We start from the raw sequence: 25,381 nt of genomic DNA, 5'->3' as shown, positions 1-25,381 counted from the left end.
ATATAGACCTGTGACAGACGGACAGACGGATAGACGGAGAGACAGCGAAGTCTTAGTAATAGGGTTCCGTTTTTACTCTTTGGGTATGGAACCCTAAAAAGGGTTACAAATCCTTTCACGGCCTATCGGACAAACTATTCGTCGCACAGAAAGTAAAAATAAATATGGTTTCAAATTACCTTCAACTTTAGTTCTTTATCATAGTATCAAAAATATTAAAGTTAATAACGAAAATAGATCAAAATTTTGCAAAAAATGCTATTAAGACATTTTGATAAAGGGCTTTTCAAGGATAATATATCTATGATATTAGTCAAATATGTTCATTAAACAAGCATTCATTGGAATGACAGTAGCGCCATCTGTCGAAAATTGGACGTACCAACTCAGAAACCTTGGCTCATGCACAACTTTACTAAAAATCGTCACGATCAAATGCTTATATATTATATTATGCTTATATATGATTCTATAAAGGATATTTTTTATATATAATATTGGAGTAGCAGACGAGCATGCAGTCCACCTGATAATAAGTGGTTACTGCCACTCATGGACATATGTAATCAAGGCCAGATAGGATTAGATATTCCTACCTTTTCCGACCTGAGGACTAACCTGGAATGCCTCGGAAAAGTATGCCTACCTTACCACACCCTTCAAACCAGAAAACAGCAGCGCTTGACACTACTGTTGAAAAACAGAAAAAGGTGTGGCGGTGGTGCCACCGGAGTCTATCCACAAAGGGTTCTACCACCTTTATACACGTACAGACAAACATTCATTTTTATAGATATACGCAAAGAAACCTCTTACGTGTTAGACTTATAGCCTTTCCAGTGACGATATACCTAATAACGTCATGGTATTATTACATTAATTATACAGTTGGCAAAACCGAAATACATAAAAAAATTACCTTTTAGGAAAATATAATTTGGGATACGGTAATAACCGTTTAAAAATCCCCGACTAACTATGTTATTTATTATAAATTAACAATTGCAGGTAAAATAATAGTTAATTTGCTTATTATTGCTTATTATTAATTTCATCATGTTTTATGTCATATGTATGTATATTTCATCATGTAAGTATCAATGTTCTAAACGTTATTTATAAATTATTATTTTTATAATATACCTATTCATAGATAAGTATAGATATATTACAGCCTTTTCATTGTAGGAAGCCATTTATTGGCTTAAACGGCTGACAATTGTGCCAGCCATTTATTGGCTGTCATGGTGTAATTTACTCGGAACATTGCCGACAGCGTATGCGCAGCTAAGTGGTGCAAAAACACGAAATCGAAAAAAAGTACGGAGAAATATCGTTTCATTCGTAAATGATCTAAAAACTACTTTTTTGAGTGAGTAATCTTTATTAATCTATGAATATATTATGAGAGTAGCAGACGAACATACTGCCCATGTGATGATAAGTGGCTACTGCCGCTTATGGAAATCTGTAAAGATAAGGTTAGATTCCTTCCTGAGGTCGGCCTCTTGATCGAGAGATCCGAGGTTCAAATACCAGGCACGCACATCTGATTTATCAGAGTTATGTGCGTATTAGAAATTAATTATCACTTGCTTCGGCAGTAAAGGAAAACATCGTGAGGAAACCTGCATACCTGAGAGATTAAAAAAAGTCTACCAATGACAATACCCTGAAGTCTACCAATACGCACTTGACCAGCGCGGTGGACTATGGCCTAATTCTTCCCATTCTGAGTCTGCTGAGCACAGGTCTCCTACCTGTGCTCAGCAGTGGGACAATAATGGGTTGATGATGATGATGTCTCAACCACTGTTTACGACAAAATATAGAATCATAGGATGCTTTTCACCGTACACCCGCTTGAAGTTTGCATTAAACTAAACTTCATTTCAACCACTAGACAGTTATAAGCAATAAATAAATACACTACTTTATACTAATAATTGTATGTTGAAGACTGATAATTGCTCCCAGTAGTTTAATACATAATACTAGCTGACCCGGCAAACGTTGTGTTGCCATATAAATAAAAAAATGTTAAGGGTCAACAACCCTTATCACTTAGGGGTATGAAAAATAGATAGTAGCCGATTCTCAGACCTACTGAATATGCGTATAAAATTTGGTGAAAATCGGTAAAGCCGTTTCGGAGGAGTACGGTAACTAACATTGTGACTCGAGAATTTATATATAGGATATAGTGTTAGAAATATATTAAAATTATTTAATTTTATTATTATTTTAATGAATTATTTTGTGTTATTTTCATGATGTGTTATTTTTATAATAATAAGTTCCCATTTATAAAGTCACTGGCTGTATGCGTTACACGATTGTATGCATTAGCATAAAAAAGAAAAAGAACGCTCTTGTCGTTGGAGTGGTATTTTACGCGGGAATAATAAAAGTTATGAATTGGATCAAGAAATAGTTTTATTTTAATAATAGTTTATTCATTTTAAATAGTGGAAGAGTTAAGTAATACGAATGAGTAGAGCATCTGTTTCAAAGAATTACCCAAATAAACAATTCGTTATTTCGCATCGTAATACTAATTGACTGAACAGCTGGTGAGTAATAGGATGTATGTATGTCTTATTACAACTGCGAAGTATGTGTGTATGTGTGTATTCGGACTACAGGAAAATATATTCATGTCAGAATACTTACGTACATTTTTTCCTGGAATCCATACAACTGATTAAAATCGAAGTGTGTGTTTGTATTAAATACAGCGTTTTACGTAATGTGTATATAAGTATACACAGTAATTATAACGAAATTGTCTGTTCATCGTCTGTTTGTTTGTCTTTTTATTTCATACTAGCAGACCCGGCAAACTTTGTACCGCCTCAAAAATTTATTTGTCAAATATATTTCATATATAATATAGCCTATGTTACTTGTAGATAATGTAGCTTTCGAATGGTGAAAGAATTTTTAAAATCGGTCCAGTAGTTTTTGACCCTATTCATTACAACCAAACAAACAAAGCTTTCCTCTTTATAATATTAGTATAGATAATCTAACCTAACCTAAGACCTAAGACTACTTTTATTTTAGAAAAGGTTCTGGGGTTCCGTTGAGAAACCCATGAAATCCCCCAGACTGTTTACACTTTTAAGCATAGTAAAACCGCGGGGCACCGTTCGTTTATGAATAATAATTATAAGTTGTTTATGAAAACGGTATTACATAATAATATTTCTGTTTAATAGCTTCTTCGAGAGTACGTCATTTTAGGTACAACGAAAAGGTTATTATAAATATAATGATTAAAGGTTATCACTATGTTTTAAAATAATTTTGCTACTTATTTTTTTACTGATAATTAAATATTTTTTATTAAATAGGTTTTATTTTATCACATATCTCATTCCTTCGTCAATTTATGCATCAATTAGTTTTTTATAGTGTCTATGATTTAATTGTTGGATTTGAACTTAGATCCAAAGCGAATAGTAAAAGTACCATATAAAAGTACACATCTGCAAAACATTTTATATAAAAAATAATACTTTTTTACCTAGTAACAACAATTTATTAAAAAATAGATGGTTTCGAATATATACCACCGAAGAGCACAGTTGCTGTAGGCTTTTCTACAATAAAATATATGAAAGGTTTATTTGCATGGAACGATCCCGGTGAAATTCTATTCGCAAAGTGAGCTGTACTTGATGCTGATGCTGTTGTACCCGTTTCTGTTACCTCTATTTCAGCTTTATGTACGATTGAAGATACATACAATTCTTCCTTGGATACACTCTCAAAGCTTGCATATCTCGAGTCGAATATATCAACTATACCCATATCGGTCAGTGGTTTGTTCAACACAACATTTGTACTAATCTTAAACCTGGGCAATTTCACGTTCACTTCTTCTAAGTCGTATGTCTCTTCATCGGATTTCAGTCTTGCGAATATATCAGGTATCGATACACTATCGAATTTCTTGTAAACTTCACTCGCTTTCACTTTTGGGTATGGTAATATAATCAACATACTGTATCTATCGTCGCTCCCATAGGGCAATTCAAGAATACGAGCCTGAAGATTTTGCATATTCGAGAAGGGTAATGGATTTCTCTGATTCATCATATTCACTTGTCCGATTTCTCTCTTGAATTCATCATAGAAGGGTTCCACTTTCGTATCCGATACTTCGAAAGGTGACTTCCAGAAGCCTTTGAAGGAAATGACATTCGTCAATATCATCCTAGATGTCAAAAAATCGTTTGATTGAAGTACATTTCGTACATTCGCGCCGGAATTTTGAATGATACCGTTTGCCATATCTGCAGCATTCGGGTCTCTGAAGTTCAATTTCTGGACAATTGCGCCAAAATCCTTCGTAATGGTTTGCCGGAATTCATTACGAATTTGGAAATTATTGTCCAAAAACAGGAAGTTCTTGCTTGTCAATGTGACTCCATCAGTATTTTGATCTACAACTGCTTGCATCAGACCAGTATATCCTGATCTGATTAGCTCTGGATCCCCGGGGAGTGCCAGCGCCCTGGTGAGTTGACTCCTACTTTTTTGCGTCGCTCCAGCGGTGATGCCAGTCAGTAAACTCCATACTCCCAGGGGGGATATCACAACGTGTCCACCCGTTGCTTGTTGTGTGAAATAGACGAGTTCAATGCTAAAGGTCCTGGCCCTTTCTGCAAAATCTGGCGCGCAGTATGATTTCATAAATAGAAACAATATTATTAAAACAGATTTCATTGTAGCGGTGTAATCGCGCTCGCGTTTCACAGTATACTGGCGCGAACGCGCTTGTTTCCGTGTTATTTGGCATGTGAGATCCATGAAGCGTACTTATATGAGTCTGACCTCACTATAATAATATGGATGTTATCGACAACTTTGCACGATAAGCCTTTTTCGTTTATACATAATATTTAAAACTTTCTTTAATTTAAAAATCACGATTGTATGACTCATATATTTTTTTATATATTTTAAACCCGATACCTATTACGTTATTCATCCATTATATCACTCTTATAAGCACAGTAAAGAAAGCGTCGAATCGATATAGGTTATACATTACATTAGTAACATTTCATTTAGGTTGCATTTTTTATTTTATTTTATTTAAATACGCCACTGGAATGCTGCTGTTAATGTATATTAATAAATATGCCATTTTGATAAAAAAAAATGTAATAACATGTTGTTTCAATTATAATTAAAAGTTATCAGCAAACAAAAGTTATAACAACGTAGAGGAGGATTTTACAAACTTCATTTACTCACTAACATTATGTAACATTAATTGAAAAATGGCAGTTCTCATATGCTTCCTGGACTTCACACAGCACCTTAGGTACTCCCTAAGGTTGCCGAGTCATCAAAGGATAAGTACTACTTCCTTATTTCAACACAATTGTCTGATGATTCAGATGATTAATTCTGTATTTAAAGGTTGAATCACACCGGCTGTATGCCGTATTGAATCATAATTAGTAGTAAAATAAAAAGAGATAAACCTCGTAAATATCATTCTTGTCGGTACTGTAAACAATATAATGATTTGAATGTTTATAACTAAAATAGGAGCACCTAGTTCTGATGTATTCATTAAAAACTAAACAGTTATTTTTAAATATTTAAAATATCGAATGTGTTCGTATTCGTATTGTGCGTATAGTCACGTCTTGCACTATTTAATAGAGACCGTATATCCTTCAGAATTTCCATATTACGTAAACATTACGACTTGAAAGATAAAAATATTACAATTCTTGCTTTGTTTCCACTTGTGGTTTATGAGTAGTCAAGAAAACCAATAATTTCCTCTGCATTGCTTTGACTGTGTTTATTCTATTGATCCTTAGGCCGCTCATGCACTGCGATTAAACGTGAGCGGTTTAGCGCACAAAATATAACAGAAAATATACTTTTCTACACAAATTGATGTATTAGGGATTTTTTTTAATTCTTGTAAAAACGTAAGATGCTACATATAAGCAGCAATAATCATAAATAATAAATAAAAAATAACAAATGAATCTTAGCCGACAATCACATTATTCTAATTATTTTTTCTTTTTTTATTATCTTATATTATATAATGATATGTACATTTAGGCAATTTTCTTCATTATAACTTATTTGTCAGTATGTACCACTTAACATTTACAGTACCTATACATATGTATACGTGTAGTGTTCTTAATTATTCTTATCATTTGAGCAAATAACTTGCAGTCAGTTTTTGCTTTATGGACATTTATTTCTCATATATTATTTTACTCTTTGACATTTATCCAAGGCTCACGCACACAGATAACCGCTTACGTGAATCCTTGACTAGCGTGAGTGCGTGACCGTTTTGGAAGGCGTTGCCCAGTTTAGTGGTCTGTCCCAGTGTACCAAGAAACAACTCAGGGACGAGAAAATGTACCGTTTTATGAAAAATGAAACTAGCGAAGGTTAGAAGGTGCGTGAAAATCGGAGCACTTGTTTAGTTCGCCAATAAATTGCATAAGCTATTATAAGTATCATGTTATAATTATTACATATATTTTAAGAAAACCATATACTAGGAAAACAGCGGAAAAATATGTCATCCAATATCCAATTTTGTTTTACCAATGTAAAATTATTTAACCCGTGGTTTTCTTGTTAATAATATTTCCAATTAATTTACACATTACACTGTGGCATCAAATGTTGTCATTAGGTAGTCATGCAATTTCGTAGATTCCTTATATAAATCATTTAAACTGTAGGTACCTAATTAGAGTTAAAATACTTTATATGGGACTTTAATATGGATATTTTAAAATGTTTTACACTAATTTTAGCGTATGGAATGTAATATAATTACTTTGTAGGACAATCCAAGATAATAGGAACAAATCGTGATTTACTGTGGACTTGACTTGTCTATTAGGTCAAAATATAACTTTTCGCCGTTTTTATGAGAGCATTAGCATAATATCAATAAATTTTGGTCTAATGTTTTGAAAACATTCGCAAGAGGCAGTTTTATTCACCTAGAATGAATTTATGTTTTTTCCTTGTTTGAGATAATTTCTGCTAATATTAGATCATCTAAATGGAATGTGAAGTTGAGAAAAAAAAGCATTTGCTGCACGTTCTTCTATTTACTTTTATTACTAAAGATGTATTACGAATTTCTTCATTTCAAAAGTAAACGGTTTTTTTAGTATCTTTTCTTTTAGTAGTACACCACAGTACGATCACCGTACTTGGTTCTACTTAATATCATCAGCGTATGAAGGGTGTAGTATGGGAGATTAGGAGAAGTTCAAACTGAGTCGTCAGGGCACTAGCGGCTTTAACTAAGGGGCGGTACGCCTCGGGCCTCCGATTCTGGGGGGCCTCCAAACACAGTTGCTAAAAAAGGTCGTCAGAACTAAACAATCTATGTAATCACATGCGAACTTTATATCCTGGGGGCCTCCATTCAACTTCCGTCCTGAGCCTCCGACGACCTTAGTTCGCCACTGCGTCAGGGCCAGTAACGCTGCAGTTGATGTCAGCAGGTATGACTACAGCAAAGAGTGTAGTAACCTATATAGGGACTACAGTACCATCTAAAATGAATGACGAATGTCCATGTAGGTGTAAAAAGCTATTTACGGTTGTAAACCGCAGTTTTTCCAATGCCTTTAGATAAAACTGTTTTTCTCGACGTTTATAAAAAAAAAAAAATATTGAGAAAGAACGTCAATGAGCAGGAAAAACCCACATCGCAACACGTGCTAGCTGGGTCTTTAGCGGTTTCAGTATCATTTCATTACAAATATCCTTAAAAAGGTATATGATAGGCATTGCATCATGTTATATTAATATAAGCGCCAGTTTAGGTTTCAAATTTGTATACCTATCGGTTGTCATCTACTTTGAAAACAAGTATTCTGAAGAGGAAAATCTGTTATGTGCGTACGAAAACATAAATGTAAATCACGCTTGTGTATAATGCTACAATTATAATATTATATCTTTACAATAAAATTAAATAATTATGTATTATATTTCGATAGACAACAAGGCTTGTTGGATAAATTCCTCCTGCTAGATTTCCTAATTATTTCTGGCTCCTTTTTTCCCTAATATTCAATGTTTTGCAGTACCATATATCATTGTTTGGACAAATAGGTAACAATATGGTTAATTTCTGGTTTCGATTTCTGTTTTTTTTTATTGATACTATACTATAAAAAAGTTAAAGGGCTAAAAACAAAGAGTTCAGGTCCAAACTAAAAAAAAACAAAATGTCGTTGTCAAATGGTACTTGTCAAAGTCATGCCTGTGTTTGAATACTTCGAAACTTCGAATACAAAAATTATTATGTGAAATAAAATAATTATTGTATATTTGTTATAATAGTCAAAATAAATTATATGAATTAACAGTAGTAACTGATTTATATTTTAAATTTGAGCTTATATGTAAGCTGAAATTGTGTAAAAATCATAATTCACATAAATAACCTCTTAACATTTAGGGGTTTCAAACATGTTTCTAAGAAAATGTTTTACTTTGAGGACAAATTATTGCAGACGATTATTGTTACTAGATTATAATTGTTCTTTATATAACAATAGTTTAGTGCTAAGATCAAATAATCGTAAGTAAACAAAAAACTTTTGTCATAACCTATCTAAATCTAAAGATTGCTTCATACGTAAGCCGGCATCCATAACCTTCCGTAAGAATACTGCACACTAGGCAGGGTGTGATACCCTTCTGGTCGAATATGCTGGTTCCACCTTCATAGCACTTTAGAAATGTCCCAGGAAGTACTTTATTCCACGTTTTGGTGGCAGTAGACTGGTTCGATTCTGGCTGCACCACCGCCACACCTATTTCTGTCTAATAAAAGCAGTATTAAGCGTTGTCATGTTTTTTTGTTAAGGAGAAAGTCAGGGACATATAAGACTTGGTCCTAAGGGGTAGCGGCACATTATTGTCCAACGTTGCTTCATACGTAAGCCGGCATCCATAACCTTCCACCAAACGCAGTACTACTGCACACTAGGCAGGGTGTGATATCATTCTGGTCGAATATGCTGGTTCCACCTTCATAGCACTTTAGAAATGTCTCAGGATGTACTTTATTCCACGTTTTGGTGGCAGACTGGTTCGATTCTGGCTGCACCACCGTCACGCCTATTTCTGTCTAATAAAAGCAGTGTGAAGGGTTGCTATGTTTTGTTGTTAAGGAGAAAGTCAGAGACATACTAGACTTGGTCCTAAGGGGTAGCGGCACATTATTGTCCAACCTCAGGTAGCAATCTAATCTTATCTTGGGTTAGTTACAGATGTCTCTAAGCGGCAGTGCCACTTACCTGGTGGACTGCATGCTCCACTGCCACTCTTATATTATAAAAATAAATCTTGCTGAATTTGAATTTAAATAGTTGATAAATAATGTATATTTCATTACAGTAAGCTCCGATTTCCACAATGGGTTACACAAAGGACAAGAAAAGATATTGCCACAACCGATTACATACTCAGTTTTGCTACACAAAAGGTCCTATTCGAAGGGATTAACGGAAAAAGGTTTATATGCTACTGACTATAACTAACTAACTAACTATTTAATAATTGTTTCGTCGTAGGCTTTTGTCGAAAATACATAGTAATGAAAACATTTTAGGGTTGCATAACCAAAGAGTGAAAATGAGGCTGAATGCCCTTGCCGTCTGTCACAGGACTCCAAAATATAAAAAAAAACTATATTTTTACAAAGCAATTTTCTATTTCTATTGAACCCTTAAATCTTAATTTGCATGATGCATGAACTTCTTTATCTGCTCACATAGCAGTACATTTGTTACAACAAATAAAGAAATGCAATTTTTGAGGTGTTGAACCTGCCAGTGTGCAATTTCAATTCGCATTTGACCTCTATTACTCACTTTTGCAATGTTTTGCTATTTTATTTTTTGAAATGGCATTAATAATATTAGCATAAAATATTAATTGTTACCATATTGTAGTATTTTTCTCATTAACGTTTACTATAAACATTTTGAGTGCGGATTCAGTCTTTTCTTTCCAAAATCCTATCTAAATCGATTATTAATTTCAGATACCATTAAGATCAAAGAACTGTTCCCGGAACCGAGGGTAACTCTACATGAACTGAGTACAAAAACTCCTGAAAAAGTATTTGATGTACATTACAAGCAAATAGCAACAGTGCCTAAAGGTACCAAGAAAAAAGTTGCAATTAATAATGATTGGACTTGTACATATTCTTTCATCTGGCCCGAGAAAACGAAGTTTGAAAGGTGATTTATATTATAATTCATAGTTTAGTTTAATTCATAGTTTTTAGAAGGTGGTAGAACCCTTTGTGGTTCGACTCCGGCGGCACCACCGCCACACCTATTTCTACCTAATAACCGCAGTGTTAGGCGCTGCTGTGTTCCGGTTTGAAGGGTGTGGTAAGGAAGACATACTTTTCCGAGGCGGTCCAGCTTAGTCCTCAGGGGTAGCGGCGCATCTGTGGCCGACCTCAGGTAGGTATATCTAATCCTATCTGGGGTTGATTACAGATGTCCATGGGCGGTAGTAGCCACTTACCATCAGGTGGACTGCATGCTCGTCTGCTACTCCTATATTATAAAAAAAAAAAAGTTTAACTGATGTAATTTGTAATTTTGTTGATACTAGAAATATTTAAATCGTTCTCGCTGATGCTAATATAACACATAATTTTTAGGGTGATATGTTAAGATGTTGATGTGATATATAATTATAGACACTAGTAATATTTTTTGTCGTCACAGATGCCAATGTAACACATATTTTTTAGCGTGATACGAAGTTCAGGCGTCAGTGTGACACATTATTCAGGATTCTAGTAATATTTTAATGGTTCTCGCAGGTGCCAATGTTACACATAATTTTTAACAGTACTAATATTGTGATCTAAACATTGTTAGGTTGGATGGCCCCTAAGTTAATACTATTAGTGCGTACTAGTAGTCCGCTTAGTTAATGTAAAAGTGGTGTATACTAGCAGTAGTCTGCTAGTATAATAATACTATGGGTACTACTACTAGTACCAGTACAACTACTGGTATACTCCTTGTAGTAACTTAGCAATTCCCTGATGTGAATACACTTAAATACAAATATTAGGGTTGTTAAATTGTTGTAGTTTTTCGAGCTAACTTTTAATTTTTATAATAAGCTTTTTATCATTTTGATTTTTATACCAAAAACATCTAAAATCACTAATACTCCACCTATTTTTAGTACAGCCGTATCCAAACGCCAGGCAGCAGAAAAGGCAGCAACACAGGCACTACATTGGTTGTACACAAGCAATCGAATAGACAAGCACGGCAATCCTATATATAGGAAAGATGTACTCAATGAGTTACGTAGTACAATCAATAACCCAATTATTGCATCTATTAGTGAAAATTCTGTCGAAAGAATTGAACGTATTTGGGCAGATTATGAGACTGATATAAGTGAGTACCATTTTATTATTAAATGTGGGGGTCACCACTTTGGCAAAGGGAGATGTCCCGCCAGGCTAGGTGATCATACCCGGAGAGCGGCCGTGCTCCAACAGTCTCAGTTCGGAGCTTGTATATATCCAAGATGTTTAGAAAACTTCGATAGAGTGATTCAGCAGCGCCATTTCTTAAAGAGTAGCGGGATGTCGCTACACTTGCAATAAAGTATTTTATGGCATTGAGTGTGTATATATGTATGTTTGTGTATGTGTATTGTAAGGTGTCCCCTCTGTGTACATTACTCTTTGTGTATGTTATTTTTTGACACTTATGTTACCTTTATATTTGATAGCAAACTACAATAAATTCAATGTCATTCCAGGCTATTATTTCAACACTTCACCGCCTACCTTACAGTATCTTAGTAACTTGTGTGTAACATGTGATAACCATGAACGGCACCTACGTTCTTCGGAGACGCTGACTCTATCAATCCCTTCTCACCATTCTGGTTTCATGTCCTATTCGTTTGATGTTCAGGCCGCTCGATTTTGGAATGCGCTCCCTGAAGATCTTATAAATCTAGACGTATGACGATATATTATCTGTATGTCTTTATATTATAAATATTTATTGTATATATATATATATATATATATATATATATATATATATATATATATATATATATATATATATATGTGTGTGTATGTGTATATATTATTTTCTTTATGCCGCCATCGTTGTCTTTCTCACTACCCGAAGGTTGACTGGCAGAGAATGCTATATAGCATTAAGTCCGCCTTTGTGCCTTTACATTTCTGTAAGGTTCATAAAGATTAAATAAATAAAAAAAATAAAAAAAAACTTACAGTTATACCATTCAGAGTAAATAATACTAATTCTCCAGTTTTTTTATATGAGCAGCATTTAACGACATATTAAATTGTAATTGGAAATAAATAATGTCTTCCCGGGTTCAAGCTCATTTACTTGTTTCATCATAAATCACATACATTATCCATAATGTCCAAAGTTCTTTCGAAATCATTCCTCACAAAACATATTTTAATTTATGTATTTTTGTTTCAGAGAGTATTTATGCAAGAACATTAGATGAAGCAAATAAGAAATTCTTCTCACCGCCAGCGCTTTTAAAGAAAGATTCTACAATAGATGAAGGTTAGTTCTATAAGAATTATATCATATAAATATGTATGTATTTGAAACAAGAGAGTCAACTTGGCCTTTCTGACAGTTTAATGAAAATGGTGGCATAGCTAGTAAGGGTAATATTAAGGAGTGGTAAGCGAGACATACTTTTCAAAGGTATTCCATTTTGATCCTCAGGAGTAACGGTGCATCTGTGGCCGACCTCAGGTAGGAATCTAATCTTATTTGGGGTTGATTACAGTTGTCTATATGGCAGTAGCCACTTACCATGAAGTGGACTGAATGCTCGTCTGCTACTCCTATATTATAAAAAATGTATTTTTTTGTCACAGATGATCCAGAGGATACATTCATATCGGAAGACAAAGAAGATATATCAGGTATTATTTTAACTTTACGGACACTTTCGGTTTGTGGTAGTTTGTGTGGAGTCTCATTGTTCTTTATGACTAAACATAATAAAAGCTAGCGTTCCGCGCGGAAATTCAAAATTATAAATTGTTTTTAAGGCACTTTTCGGTTTTATAAAATTGAAAAGTGCATTCGTGAGGCTCATACATACAGCATTTTGGCTTCGTCGTCAACCCACTACTGCCACTGCTGGGCACGGATCTCCTCTCACAATAAGAAGGATTAGGCCATAGTCCACAGCACTGGCCAAGTGCGTATTGGTAGACTTCACATACATTTGAGAACTTTTTTTTAAAATCCCAAGCATGCACGTTTCCTCATGTTTTCCATCGCCTTAAGCAAGTGATAATTAATTTCTAAAACGCACATGAAATTGAAAAATCGGAAATCTGGGATTCGAACCTCGGATCCCTCGATCGAGAAGCCGAGTCTCAACCATTAGGCTATCGACATTGGTTACAACTTTAGCTTACATATTATAAGCTTCAATATTAATTGTACAGAAGTGAAAACACAAATGCATCCAGTTTTCGGCAAGATTGTTAAACCTCCGTCCGAAGAGGCGCTGGCGAGGCGGGAACGCGTGTTGAAACTTAAATTCGAGCATTACGACGAGTCCTTAGTGGCGCTTCCCATTGACCAGTATGCGTAAGTCATTTTGTAATATTTACTGTACACAAATTATTAAAGTTACTTCTTTTGGCGCGTTAGGCAAATATATGAGTGTATATTTTTTACAGCACGGACACTATATGAGTCTATTTTTTCATAAATTCGACACCATAATTCGACCCTTTCTACGTATAATATCGTAACCCACAAAAGTACCTTTTCGTTTTTATTGCATAAATTGCCTTATTTCAATGTGTTTTATCTACGTAAGTAACGTTATAAAGCGCATAAAGTAAAATATATATACCGAATTTCATAGATATACCTGAAGAAATGAAGATTTTATTCGCATTTTAGAATATTCGAAAGTTTGAAACGCACTCCTGTAAAGTTGTCATTTTGCAGTTACGATATTATACGTAGGAGGGGCGAATTTTGGCCAGTAGCATACAAGATTTGCAGAAACCTACCTACAAAATATACAGGGGGTCCCGTAAGTACCACGACAATCTTGAGGATAACATAGGTTAAGGTCTGACCTCACAGAGAAAATAAAATTACCTTAGTAAAAGTGTCACGGTGTTTGCACTATCGATTGTTTTGTATTTTTTGAAAAAAAAATAGACCTCTTCATCTTCTTTCATAAACTGCGTGTACAAATTGGATGATGGAGTGTTTATTTTTTCTCTTGAAACTATCAGATAGGCTGTCTACCGATTCAAATGTAAATCTGATGATGGAGCTGGAGATGGATGGTAGATCTCCTACCAGTTTTTACCCTTAGTCGCTGAAGATTTAGAGTATCGCCTTTGACTCCATCATCAGATCAGTTCCAAGATACCAGTTATCACACAGATACCCTTTAAATTGTAAAATTCGAACTATGACGAATTCTAATACATAGTAATTTTAAATAATTGTCAGACATTGTTATTATTATTTTTATATACAAAAAATGGCAAACTGAAAATAAACTACACAATATTATCTGTTTAATAAAATCGAAACTCGTAACATTTGCCGCGAAAGTGACAAAACGTGGTCGGGGCGATTTCGACCGCCTAGTTTCTATTAAAACGGGGTCATCGTGTCCCTACGATACGTTTTCGGGTCATATCGCCGCTCTCCAACCAACTGATACTTTCGAAGTGGCGCGGGAAAGTTGCAGCGGCCATTTTGAATTGCGTTTCGCGCGCTATATTATGTCGCTTTTTAAATTGTTTATGATCGATTCGAAGTTTATTTTTTTTAATGTCTGATTTTTTTGTAGCTGTAGTGTTTGTATCATGACTATTAACTAAAGTACAGCACAGCTGTAAACATTGTCTCGTGCTCACGGTGTGGCGGGGCGCGCGGCGTCAGTATCGCGAGAGCCAAGGGCGAGAGCGGACGGCCGCCTGCGCACATAGTGAGTGGTCGAGCCAGTGCATCACGAGAGTAGCAGTACATATACTACAAGTGGCGACGAGGATAAAGGGAAGTAATAATGATAATAATATAAAAATAATAAAAAAAAAACATAATAGGGGGCAAAAGATGTCCAAAAACAGCACTATCAAATTCAGTGAAATACTCGTAGGTATTAACACACGAGTTTAGTGTTTACACTGTTAACGAAGTATAAAGTTATTAGTAAAGGTAAGGTATTAGTTGGCACCTACTCGCACACGACAACGTAAAGTCAATTATCAAACCGTTTTCTTTCGAGTGTAATTTTGGTATACGGTCGTACAGTGTGTGTATTTTGTTTCACTAAAAGGATTCAGACTTCAGTTACTAATAATCGATTTTGGAACTTATATTAACGTATTTTATTCCGCTTTGTTATTTGAAATTAATGCAAAATTATTAATTAAGCATTATGGCCTAATAGCTTAAATAAATAATATTATAGGTGTCGGTTTTGGTAATTAAAATAGAAAGATGTCTCGCCGCATCGAAGTTGAATGAGGCCGCAAAGGGGTGATTTTGTCATTTACTTTTGAATTCTTGACAAGTGAGCATTTTTGGAGGAAGTTTACAAATAACTAAATTTTGGGAGTATCTCCAATGAGGGATTTGAGTCCGGCTAGTTGTTTTTAATTAATTCCAAGACTTCCTTGACGTCTGCCGTTTCGCGCCATAATCACCTTTTGTTTTTTTTTAAATCACGAATGCGGCGTTGCAGCCAATGAAATATACGGAAAGCCAATTAAATATGTTAACTATTTTTCGAGTGAAAGTTTTAAACTATTTTAATTTTATTTATTTTTATAATGTTGGACTGGCGCAATAAGGTATAATAGTAAATGTAATCTTACAGTAATAATTAATTAATACTGCGTGGTTAATGTAACAAACAAATTAGTGAATGATCAGGTATTTTGAGGATATTTTGCAACGGAGGCGTGGCATTATTTTGTTTGGGTAACAATTTCGGTTCTCAGGGCTGGTTGCACTTTCTTGTTGGGGTGATCAATCTATAGATTTTACTTATCTAAGATACTTATCTAAGAGTGTGGTATGGTAAGTGTGTTGGATCCTACAAAATAAGAAATTATGGAAATGCCAATAATATAATGCGGTTACACCTAGCATCGCACCACTCGCTGAAGGATGCGGTTCCGTCCATATCGATTGGACCCATGGCGGTCCTCCACAGTTCATGTTGCACGGTCGTTTTGCCGCGTGCGTGCGAAGTGTGGGATGAACTACCTGAGGTATTTCTTGAGCGTTGTGACATGGAGCTCTTCAAGAGGCGTACGAAAGTTGCTCTCCTTCAGGTCGGCGGGGCATGGGCTACAGACTGTTTTCCACCGGGGGGCCCGTCTGCCTAAATGTTAGATAAAAAAAAGGGAAACAATCGTAGTAATATGGTGAATATTGTGTTGCCTCTGTTCTGCAGTACAGCAGGTATTTAAGACAAATATCTGAGTAACAACAAATTTTAAGTTACATACCTATTCCCATTGGTGATTACTATAAAAACGTCCATTAAATTGGAAAACTGTGGTTCAAATGACCGTCCATTAAATTGGAAAACTGTGGTACAAATGTACCTCCATTAAATTGGAAAAGTGTGGTTTACATGACCGTTCATTAAATTGGAAAACTGTGGTAGAAATGTACGTCTATTAAATTGGAAAAGTGTGGTTCAAATGACCGTCCATTAAATTGGAAAACTGTGGTACAAATGTACCTCCATTAAATTGGAAAACTGTGGTTCACATGACCGTCCATTAAATTGGAAAACTGTGGTACAAATGTACGTCTATTAAATTGGAAAACTGTGGTTCAAATGACCGTCCATTAAATTGGAAAACTATGGTACAAATATACCTCCATTAAATTGGAAAACTTGGTACAAATGTACCTCCATTAAATTGAAAAACTTTTGTACAAATGTACGTCCATTAAATTGGAAAGCTGTGGTACAACGGACCTCCATTAAATTGGAAAACTTTGGTACACATGTATCTCCATTAAATTGGAAATGATATATATAAATATATTTTCTAATCATCATTGTTAAAATGATATTAGAAAGTAATTAAGTTGAGGACAGCTGTCAGTTGCCTAGTTAACATCTGCTATGTAGTAATAGATGAGAAAATGTTAACAATATGTATTTAGAAGTACTAAAATGTATACCTGCTGAATATTAAAGCAAGGGACAATGTTCACATTACCTTATATCTCGGTAAGGGCGATATTGAGTGTGTGGAATATGGACTATGCGAATCAACATTTTGCAGAAAAAACATATCAACATTGCAATCCGTATGTAGTTGTGGGAATAAAGGTGCTCTAAACCATTAAAACTTATTACAGAATGGACTAAATAAAAAATACGTAATATGAAGGTGAATTGAAACTGAATTTTGTCATGTGTAGAACGGTATTCAGTTTATTTATGAGCTACGCTAACCTTCGCATCATCTGTGTGAAACAGAAATAAATATGGAAAATATAACCTTTAGGAGGAAATAACCTGATCAAAATCGGAATCAAACCTTTGTAATGCTTTGTGTTAATCTAATGACACATCACTCAACTCAACGCTATTAGGATCGACTTAAATAAGTTTTTCAGTTTGCCCAAAACAACCGACAATTGGGTGCTTGACAGTTATAACAGTGGAATATGAGGTGTGTTGGATATGATGGCTTATAAGTGGACATAAATTATGCGGTGTTTCGTTTATTTTTTGGTATGTTCTAAGTATTTTGATTTTTAGAAAGAAGTTTTCGATTTTTTATCTGTGGATTTTGGATCCCAAAGCGGCGACAGTGCTGCCTCGGGTGTCGTGTGACGTCACTACATCGAAACCTGTCGATCACATCGAAACCTGAAGTATGTGTAACGTCGAAGTTTATTTCTATATTTTCAATGTGTTGACGTCACGCTACGAAATGACACTTGACCGCCTGTTTTGGCGTAACGTTCCGTTTACCGTAATAAAAATATGTTTTTTATTAATAAATAGCCCTTTTTCGAAAAAATGATCAATGAAAGGCATATATAATACGTATATGAATTCATTAAAACAGTTTCCCAAAAAGTGTCAAGTAGCCAATTCACTTGTATCAGAATTACAACATGAACGGGATAAGTTAAACAAACAATGCAAAACATGCTTAAAATGAAATTACGACTCTTGTGTGAGAATGTTTATTCTGTTTACAACATTTGATAGAAAAACAGAAACAGACATCTATAAGTACGCCAATGTTAACAAGTCTATAAAATCCTTAATGAAACGAAAAAGGAAATTTAATTAATAATGTTAATAACTACAAATAGCCCAGAGCCATGAAATAACATACATAGAAGGATTAGTATTAAATTTTAAACTTAAATATGAGTTGTTGCAAAAAGAAATTTCAGATCAGGTACAATCAACAAATAAGTGCCGGATTTGTGTAAACATACTGAGGCCCATTCTAAGTCATCAGTTATGTTTTTATGTAACCATCTAAATGTAAAAAAGATAAGTCTCCAGGTGGAAAATTGCTACCTACAAACATAGTGAGTCAGTTAAATTTTAATGGTTCTTTACTTACTTAATCACAGGTTAAAACCTACACACCGCATAGAATTATCATGTTTTCTGATGGTATTGGAAAAGGCATGAGTTTCTTGTTACACAGGTATATAGATGACACTGTTCTTAAAAAATATATATATATTCCCGGTGTAACATTTGTCCAACTGGTTGGGACAATGCTGGCGTATGCCTGTAATAATAATAATCCTACTACTTTTCATAGTATTTGTTGGAAACTGTATGAATAATGAAAAAGGCATTGAGAGATAATCTGTATAAATTTTAAACATTGAATGTGAGAAAATTAATTATATGTGCATTTCCATATTCTACAAGTTTATCAATGCAATATAATAGTCACAATTATAAATTAAATTTAATAATGCATTATGACTGCTGTCACTGTAATAATATGTCTATATTGGACACAAATAATTTTGTAAAAAGTTTGTTAAGACGCATCATGCTTTGTTTGTTTTATTTAAAGACAAAAGATTAATCGATGCTTTGTAAGGCAATACATACTGGGTCTATTGTAATTAATTATATAAATAAATCTTTATTGGCAAAGAAACTATCATCCAGGACAACAAGAAAACCTACTCATGTGCTAAATGTTCTACATCAAAATATTCAAGGTTTTCTTGGCAAAACACTAGAAGTAGAATTAATTTTGGAAGAATGTAGTGTGGATGTTCATTGACTGACTGAACACTGGCTTTCTAGAAGTGAAGTGGCTCTGCACATTCCGGGTTTCCAAATTGTTGGCAATTCCTGTTAAAAAGTGGCGTAGAAGCCAAGGAACGCAATGATATTGATTGAACGTTTAATTGAATTGTCTTGCATTGAATTATCAAGTTATGTATCTTCTACCATTAGCTGATTTCTCGTCCTTTGAATTAGTAATGAAGTATGTCTAGTTACACAGTAATATTTACACAGTTAACCCAAAGTAAAAGAATACTTAATAGTGACATGTGATTTTGAAATTGTTATAAATAACTTAACGTCACAGTGGTCTGCTAGCTAGATTTCCCTTTAGAAAAGAAATTGAGAAAACACTAATCTTGAAACGGTGTATAAGACACAGGAGTCTAAACGTGTTTAAAGAGGGGTTGTGTGCAAAGCTACATACTTTTGAATATAATGATACCAACAATGTAAATTTAATATATAATAAATTGTTTTGTGCTATTAACATTTAAAGCTAAGAATGTTACCATACAAAATACATGCAACTTCAGTAAATGGGTAACTAAAGGCTTATGTAATTATAAGTAGAAACAGGTTATTAGAATTAAATGAGATGAGAAAAGATGAGACTGGAAATCCTGAAAATAATGGGAGTAAATAACTTACATCGATTTTGAATTATTACCTTTTTGTTAAATTAATAATTATTATTAGGAGTAAAGTATATAGTATTCAGTATAGCTGATGGCCTAGAGGCTGAGAGGCACGGCCTCTTGGTCGGGCGGTCTGGGGTGCGCACCTCTGATATTCGAGGTTATGTGCGTATCTCTCAAAAGAGTGCGAGGTGCCCATGTGCGTTGGGCCGGCGCGGTGGGCTGTGGCCGGATCCTTCTCATTCTGAGAGGGTTGATGATTTAGAAGTATGTTAGCAAAAATAAATAATAAAGATTTTGATAAGAAAGGGATGTAGTGTTTGTATCATGACTATTAACTAAAGTACAGCACAGCTGTAAACATTGTCTCGTGCTCACGGTGTGGCGGGGCGCGCGGCGTCAGTATCGCGAGAGCCAAGGGCGAGAGCGGACGGCCGCCTGCGCACATAGTGAGTGGTCGAGCCAGTGCATCACGAGAGTAGCAGTACATATACTACAGTAGCTTTTGAGTATTTCCGCCCGATAGTAAAAATAATAACAATAAAAGTTTGGAAAATCCAAAAGTGCACGACTCATAATGCTCATTTAATTATGAAATATAAAAAAAAAAAAAAAACTTAAGTCGTTCAAAATTAATTGCCGAAAAAACAGCTGTAGTAGGAAGAAGGTACTGCACAAGCGCCCCTGGTGGAATAAATGTACATAATATCTATACATATATCACCATCCATATGTTAATTTTCTATGAATATAAATAGATGTACAGTCTTGTAGTTTTCGTTTTTTATTAATTGTAATTAAACGACACTGAAATAATTAGCCATTTGCATTCAGTGACCTACAATTGTCGATTTAAATTTAAAATAAATAACGAAAAAAAACACATGAGTCGTGCAAAATAAAAAGAAAAATAAAAATTAAAAAAAAAACAGCTGTACTAGGAAAGTGATGCACAGGCGCCCCTGGTGGAATAAAATGTACATAATATCTATAGATATAGATATATCACCATCCATGTTAATTTTACATGGATATATATAGATATACAGTCTTGTAGTTTTCGTTTTTTATTAATTACAATTAAACGACACTGAATTAATTAATCATTCGCATTCAGTGACCTACAATCGTCGATTAGAATTAAAAAAAAAAAAATTAATTCAAATGATGGATTTTTTCACAAGTTACAGTGTTTTCAGGTTTCACACATGACGGACAGGAAAATTTTTTGACCTATTTTGGTGCAGTAAATCAATTTTTAAAAAATATGGAATTAATCTCCATTAAATTATCTCGACAATAGTATGCAAAATATCTTGATTCCGTGAACTATCAAGGCTATAATAATAAAAATAGCCGCCAAAATGAAGCGAAAAAATTTTTTCGATCGTAAAGCACTCTCTGATGCTTCGCATCATGAGTCGTGCAATAAATAATCGTAATCTTTTTTTTCTACCAAATGACGAAATTTTACTATTGTCGCCTGCCTAAACTGTACACAACTAATAAAATCTACTTATTTTATATCCCCATCAATATCCCTAAAGTTCTGAAACGGATGGCGACACGCTTCCTAATCCTAATTCTTAATATTATAAATGCTAATTTTAGTTTCTTTGTTTGCTACATTTTCTTGCATTAACTACATAACTGATTCTCATGAAATTCAGGGATTCAGGAATAGGACAGGACATAGGGTATCTTTTATACCGAAATAGTACCGTTAGTAAGGGATAGATAAAACTTCTGACCTATGAGTAAAATCTAGCGTAGACATAAATAGGGCCATAAGTAACAGGTCAATCTCGGTATCTAAGGTCGGAAGGGTCATGGTCGGGCATTAGAGGTTGCTCCGAGGGCGCGCACCATCGGAAGTGGGCTTGAAGGTCACGGTACGATCAATTGTAGGCCGCGACTCCCTAACCGGCACACCGAGGTCGGTTTGAAGCAAATCTGGAACAGTACAAGGTTGTGTCTATCGAATTTGGCACACCTTTTAACCAATTTGGGTCATAGGTGCGCTTTTTGGCACAACCGGGGTCAATGGTCTTTTGGAGATTTGTAACGATGGCTTTGAAGAAATCTTTTTATTTGTGTTATCTTAGCACATAAGTGCGAATTTTTTTATTGTTGTTCAAATAAGTTGTTTAAAAAAGCGGCAACAATTTTCATGATTTCAAAATATCAAGAAATAATAGAATTTCCAAAGCTAATAGGGAACTATTGAAAAATGGTAAGTGTTCTTATCGTTTTCTGGAATTAAAATTATCAAAAATCTATTAGTACCGCTGTAGGTAATAAGTAGATATTTACGATACACTTCAAAGTGAAGAATCTTTAATTGAAAATTACAATTAAGACGAGCGACTTATTTTGAATTCTTAGTTTCAAAGTATAAAACAATGTAGAGTAGTTTTTAAAGATTTCGTACAAATTCAATCGATTACTTTACGCACTGTTTTCGAGAGATACACACAAACGCGTTACTTTTATCAAGTGTAAAATAAGCTATCATATTCAGAGAATTTCAAGGGTTTTTTTATTAACCTTTAGTGATAAGTTGTAACGAAAATAAGTCAGTGACGCCGTAGGTACCTAAGTACTTACTGCGTACATTCTCACACATAAACAACGATACAATAGGCAAATTGTATTAGTGTGCATCGCTGAATGAAATCGAAAGTGACTCTCTCTTTCATTCCGCGTGACGTTACGTGACGTGTTGTGACGTCAGCGGCGCGCGAGACTGACGTACTATGACGTCATGTCTAACTTTATAAACGCTTACCGGTAATTTAGTGGTTTCATAAAATTATGACTCACGGAGGGATTTTCCTCCGTCTCCTTGCGTAGAGGCGAATTACTGTTTGTTGACCATGTCATTAATAGTTTGACCTATATGCATCTCTCTGGGTATGTAACGGAATCTTTGAACTAGATTTTTACCCACTTTGCACTTTGGATTAATTAAAAAATTTTGAATACCAAATTACCAAGAACCGATGACAATACACGATTTTAATAATTTTGTCCTCATCAGGATTCACAGTATTAATTATTTTCCTTATGCGATTTAAGCGTGTTTTTTTAAGCTTAAAATGGTTAGGTTTGTCCTTAATTTCATTAAACCTGCCTTTCGGTAATGACAGGCTAATGGTAGACAGGCACCCATCTCCGATTTTCAAAATTAAAATGCGCTGTGTAGGAAAACGTCGTCATGAAAGCTACAAACGGGAGAGTTCTTAAAATAAGGCCAAAAAGGCGCATGAAGTCTGAATTCGCACTTTACCCACGCGGTGATCTTTGGCCTATCCCATGTCTGAGATAAGTAATGGAACAACTATGGGTTGATAACTGGTTCCGAAATGGAATTATTGCGAAATCTATAAATAATCTATACATGACTTAGCTATTAACATTTAACCACCATCATATCGCATTACAAGGAATCCTCTGGGTCTTTCCGTTATCAGTGTTATCAAAGCAAATAATTGGGTTTCTTAAACGTAAAGGAAATAAACCGTCAATCCAATGAAACTAATCGACAAAATTCCTGATTGATATAGATGTGCGCACGAGCTTTTTCTAACGCGCCTTATGACGTCAAAGTCTTAATGTTGATGCCTCATTGCCGTATTTTCCCGTGCATTAAAACTTTCATTTATTTTTAATAACTGACTTCCCAAAGAAGAGAGATTATGTATGTATCAAAAATGTGTAGGTTTTTTATGTATATCCAGCGATTATTTCGCGCGATTATATATAGTTTCACATGGAGTCCCATTTCGTGGAAATTAAAAAAAAATACTAGTTTTTCCGATTTTCCGATTTTTTTTCGATTTTTTTATCCAACATTTTTATAGAGTTAGTAACAATATGGTATGAAGTTTGACATCTTACTTCGGTGGTCTGGTGTTGAAATCCTAGGCAATACAACTCACCGCTTAAAGTTAGGTTAGGTTAGGTTAGGTTAGCCATTACTGTCCCACCGCTGGACACGGGTCTCCTATCAGCATAAGAGGGGATAAGACCACCGCGATTGCCAAGTATACCATTATATTTTTTGTATATATGAAAATTTTGTAAGTATTTTTTTGTTGCTTCAAGTATGTCGTTGTATTTTTAGCATATATTTTATGTCAATTTTGTAAATAGTTTTTTTCTAACTTATACTTTAATTTATAATGTTTTACTTTATTTTTTATATAATTACTAACTGTTTTTAAAAACTAAATGTGTAAGTATATGAAAATTAGTATGTCTGATTCGTAATTCTTATAATTTACTAAAGTACTACAAACACGTTTGAAAACTTATTTTTAAAAATTCTCAGGTATTTACATTTCCTCAAGATTTTTTCTTTAAAGGTTATAATTTGTAATACATACATAACGTTAAGAAATAAAAGGTGCTTGACTAGGATTTGAACCTCGGACTCATCGATTGAGAGGGCAAGTTTTAACTAATAGGCTACTACTGCCTTCTATCACCCGACCACTCTCTTATCTGTAAGATAACTTGCATATAGAACATAGTATTTGCCCATTTGCGTATGGGAATCGACTGTATATAATAACAACATCTGCGTAAGGAAAACACTGTATTTCCTTATTATTTCAAATACATTACAATTTTAATTATAATGATAACATTCATTAGGTCGGAAATGATAATTGTTGTTTACACAGGAATACCAATTACGCGATATCAGTGGTACCAGACTCTAAATATAGTTGTGGTTTTGATCAAAATTTAGGCATTTCAAAGGAAAATATTATTGGAATCACGTTACTGAATATTCGAAATATATGCGTAATAATAGCAGTGTTAAGCGCTGCTGTGTTCTGGTTTGAATGGTGTGGTAAGGGAGACATACTTATCCGAGACGTTGCAACGTAGTCCACAAGGGTAGCAACCGCAGACCACAGATAGGGATCTAATCATATCTGAGGTTGATTACAGTCTGCATGGTCGTTTGCTAGTTAAATATTTTATAAAAAATGACGGGTTTACACTTTCATAAAACATCTCTTACAAGATAACTCACCCCTATCTAATTCAATTTGAGTTTGACTAAAGATCTCAGGCAGAAACCACTTATCATGACTTGGAATGCATACTTGTTTGCCACTTCAATCCAATACATACCTACATCTATACAAATAAATAAAATTGTAATATTATTATAATATACGATACTTATAACGAAATAACATCTTTTTGTGTCTGTCTGTCTGTTTGTTCCGAATAATCTCAGAATCCGCTGGACCGTTTTTAACTGGACTTTCACTGGCAGCTTGTTAAAGTTATAAGAACTAACTTAGGCTACGTTATTTTAGAAAAAG

The 25,381-nt window shown here is 34.4% G+C and overlaps 2 protein-coding genes across 2 annotated transcripts in view; one reads left to right on the top strand and one right to left on the bottom strand.

Moving 5' to 3' along the window:
- Positions 1-3,521: 3,521 nt before the first annotated feature.
- LOC140755056 (serine protease inhibitor 77Ba-like) lies at positions 3,522-4,803 on the bottom strand. Its single transcript, XM_073090240.1, has one exon. It carries the CDS (start codon positions 4,732-4,734, stop codon positions 3,547-3,549), a length of 1,188 nt encoding a protein of 395 aa, XP_072946341.1. The 5' UTR covers positions 4,735-4,803; the 3' UTR covers positions 3,522-3,546.
- Positions 4,804-9,672: 4,869 nt separating this feature from the next.
- Positions 9,673-25,381, top strand: part of LOC140754975 (ATP-dependent RNA helicase DHX30) — a 28,127-nt gene continuing 12,418 nt past the window's right edge. The window contains exons 1-6 of the mRNA XM_073090136.1: positions 9,673-9,697; positions 10,085-10,286; positions 11,260-11,480; positions 12,561-12,650; positions 12,974-13,021; positions 13,556-13,700. Of these exons, the coding sequence (XP_072946237.1) occupies positions 9,673-9,697; positions 10,085-10,286; positions 11,260-11,480; positions 12,561-12,650; positions 12,974-13,021; positions 13,556-13,700 (731 nt within the window). The remainder of the gene's footprint in view (positions 9,698-10,084; positions 10,287-11,259; positions 11,481-12,560; positions 12,651-12,973; positions 13,022-13,555; positions 13,701-25,381) is intronic.

The sequence above is a fragment of the Epargyreus clarus genome, unplaced genomic scaffold (genome assembly GCF_041222505.1).
Source record: "Epargyreus clarus isolate Ecla_fem2 unplaced genomic scaffold, WU_Ecla_fem_2.2 ptg000032l, whole genome shotgun sequence".
Classification (NCBI taxonomy): Eukaryota; Metazoa; Arthropoda; class Insecta; order Lepidoptera; family Hesperiidae; genus Epargyreus; species Epargyreus clarus.
Note: the sequence above shows the minus strand (reverse complement) of the source record. Positions and strands in the feature narration are given on the sequence as shown.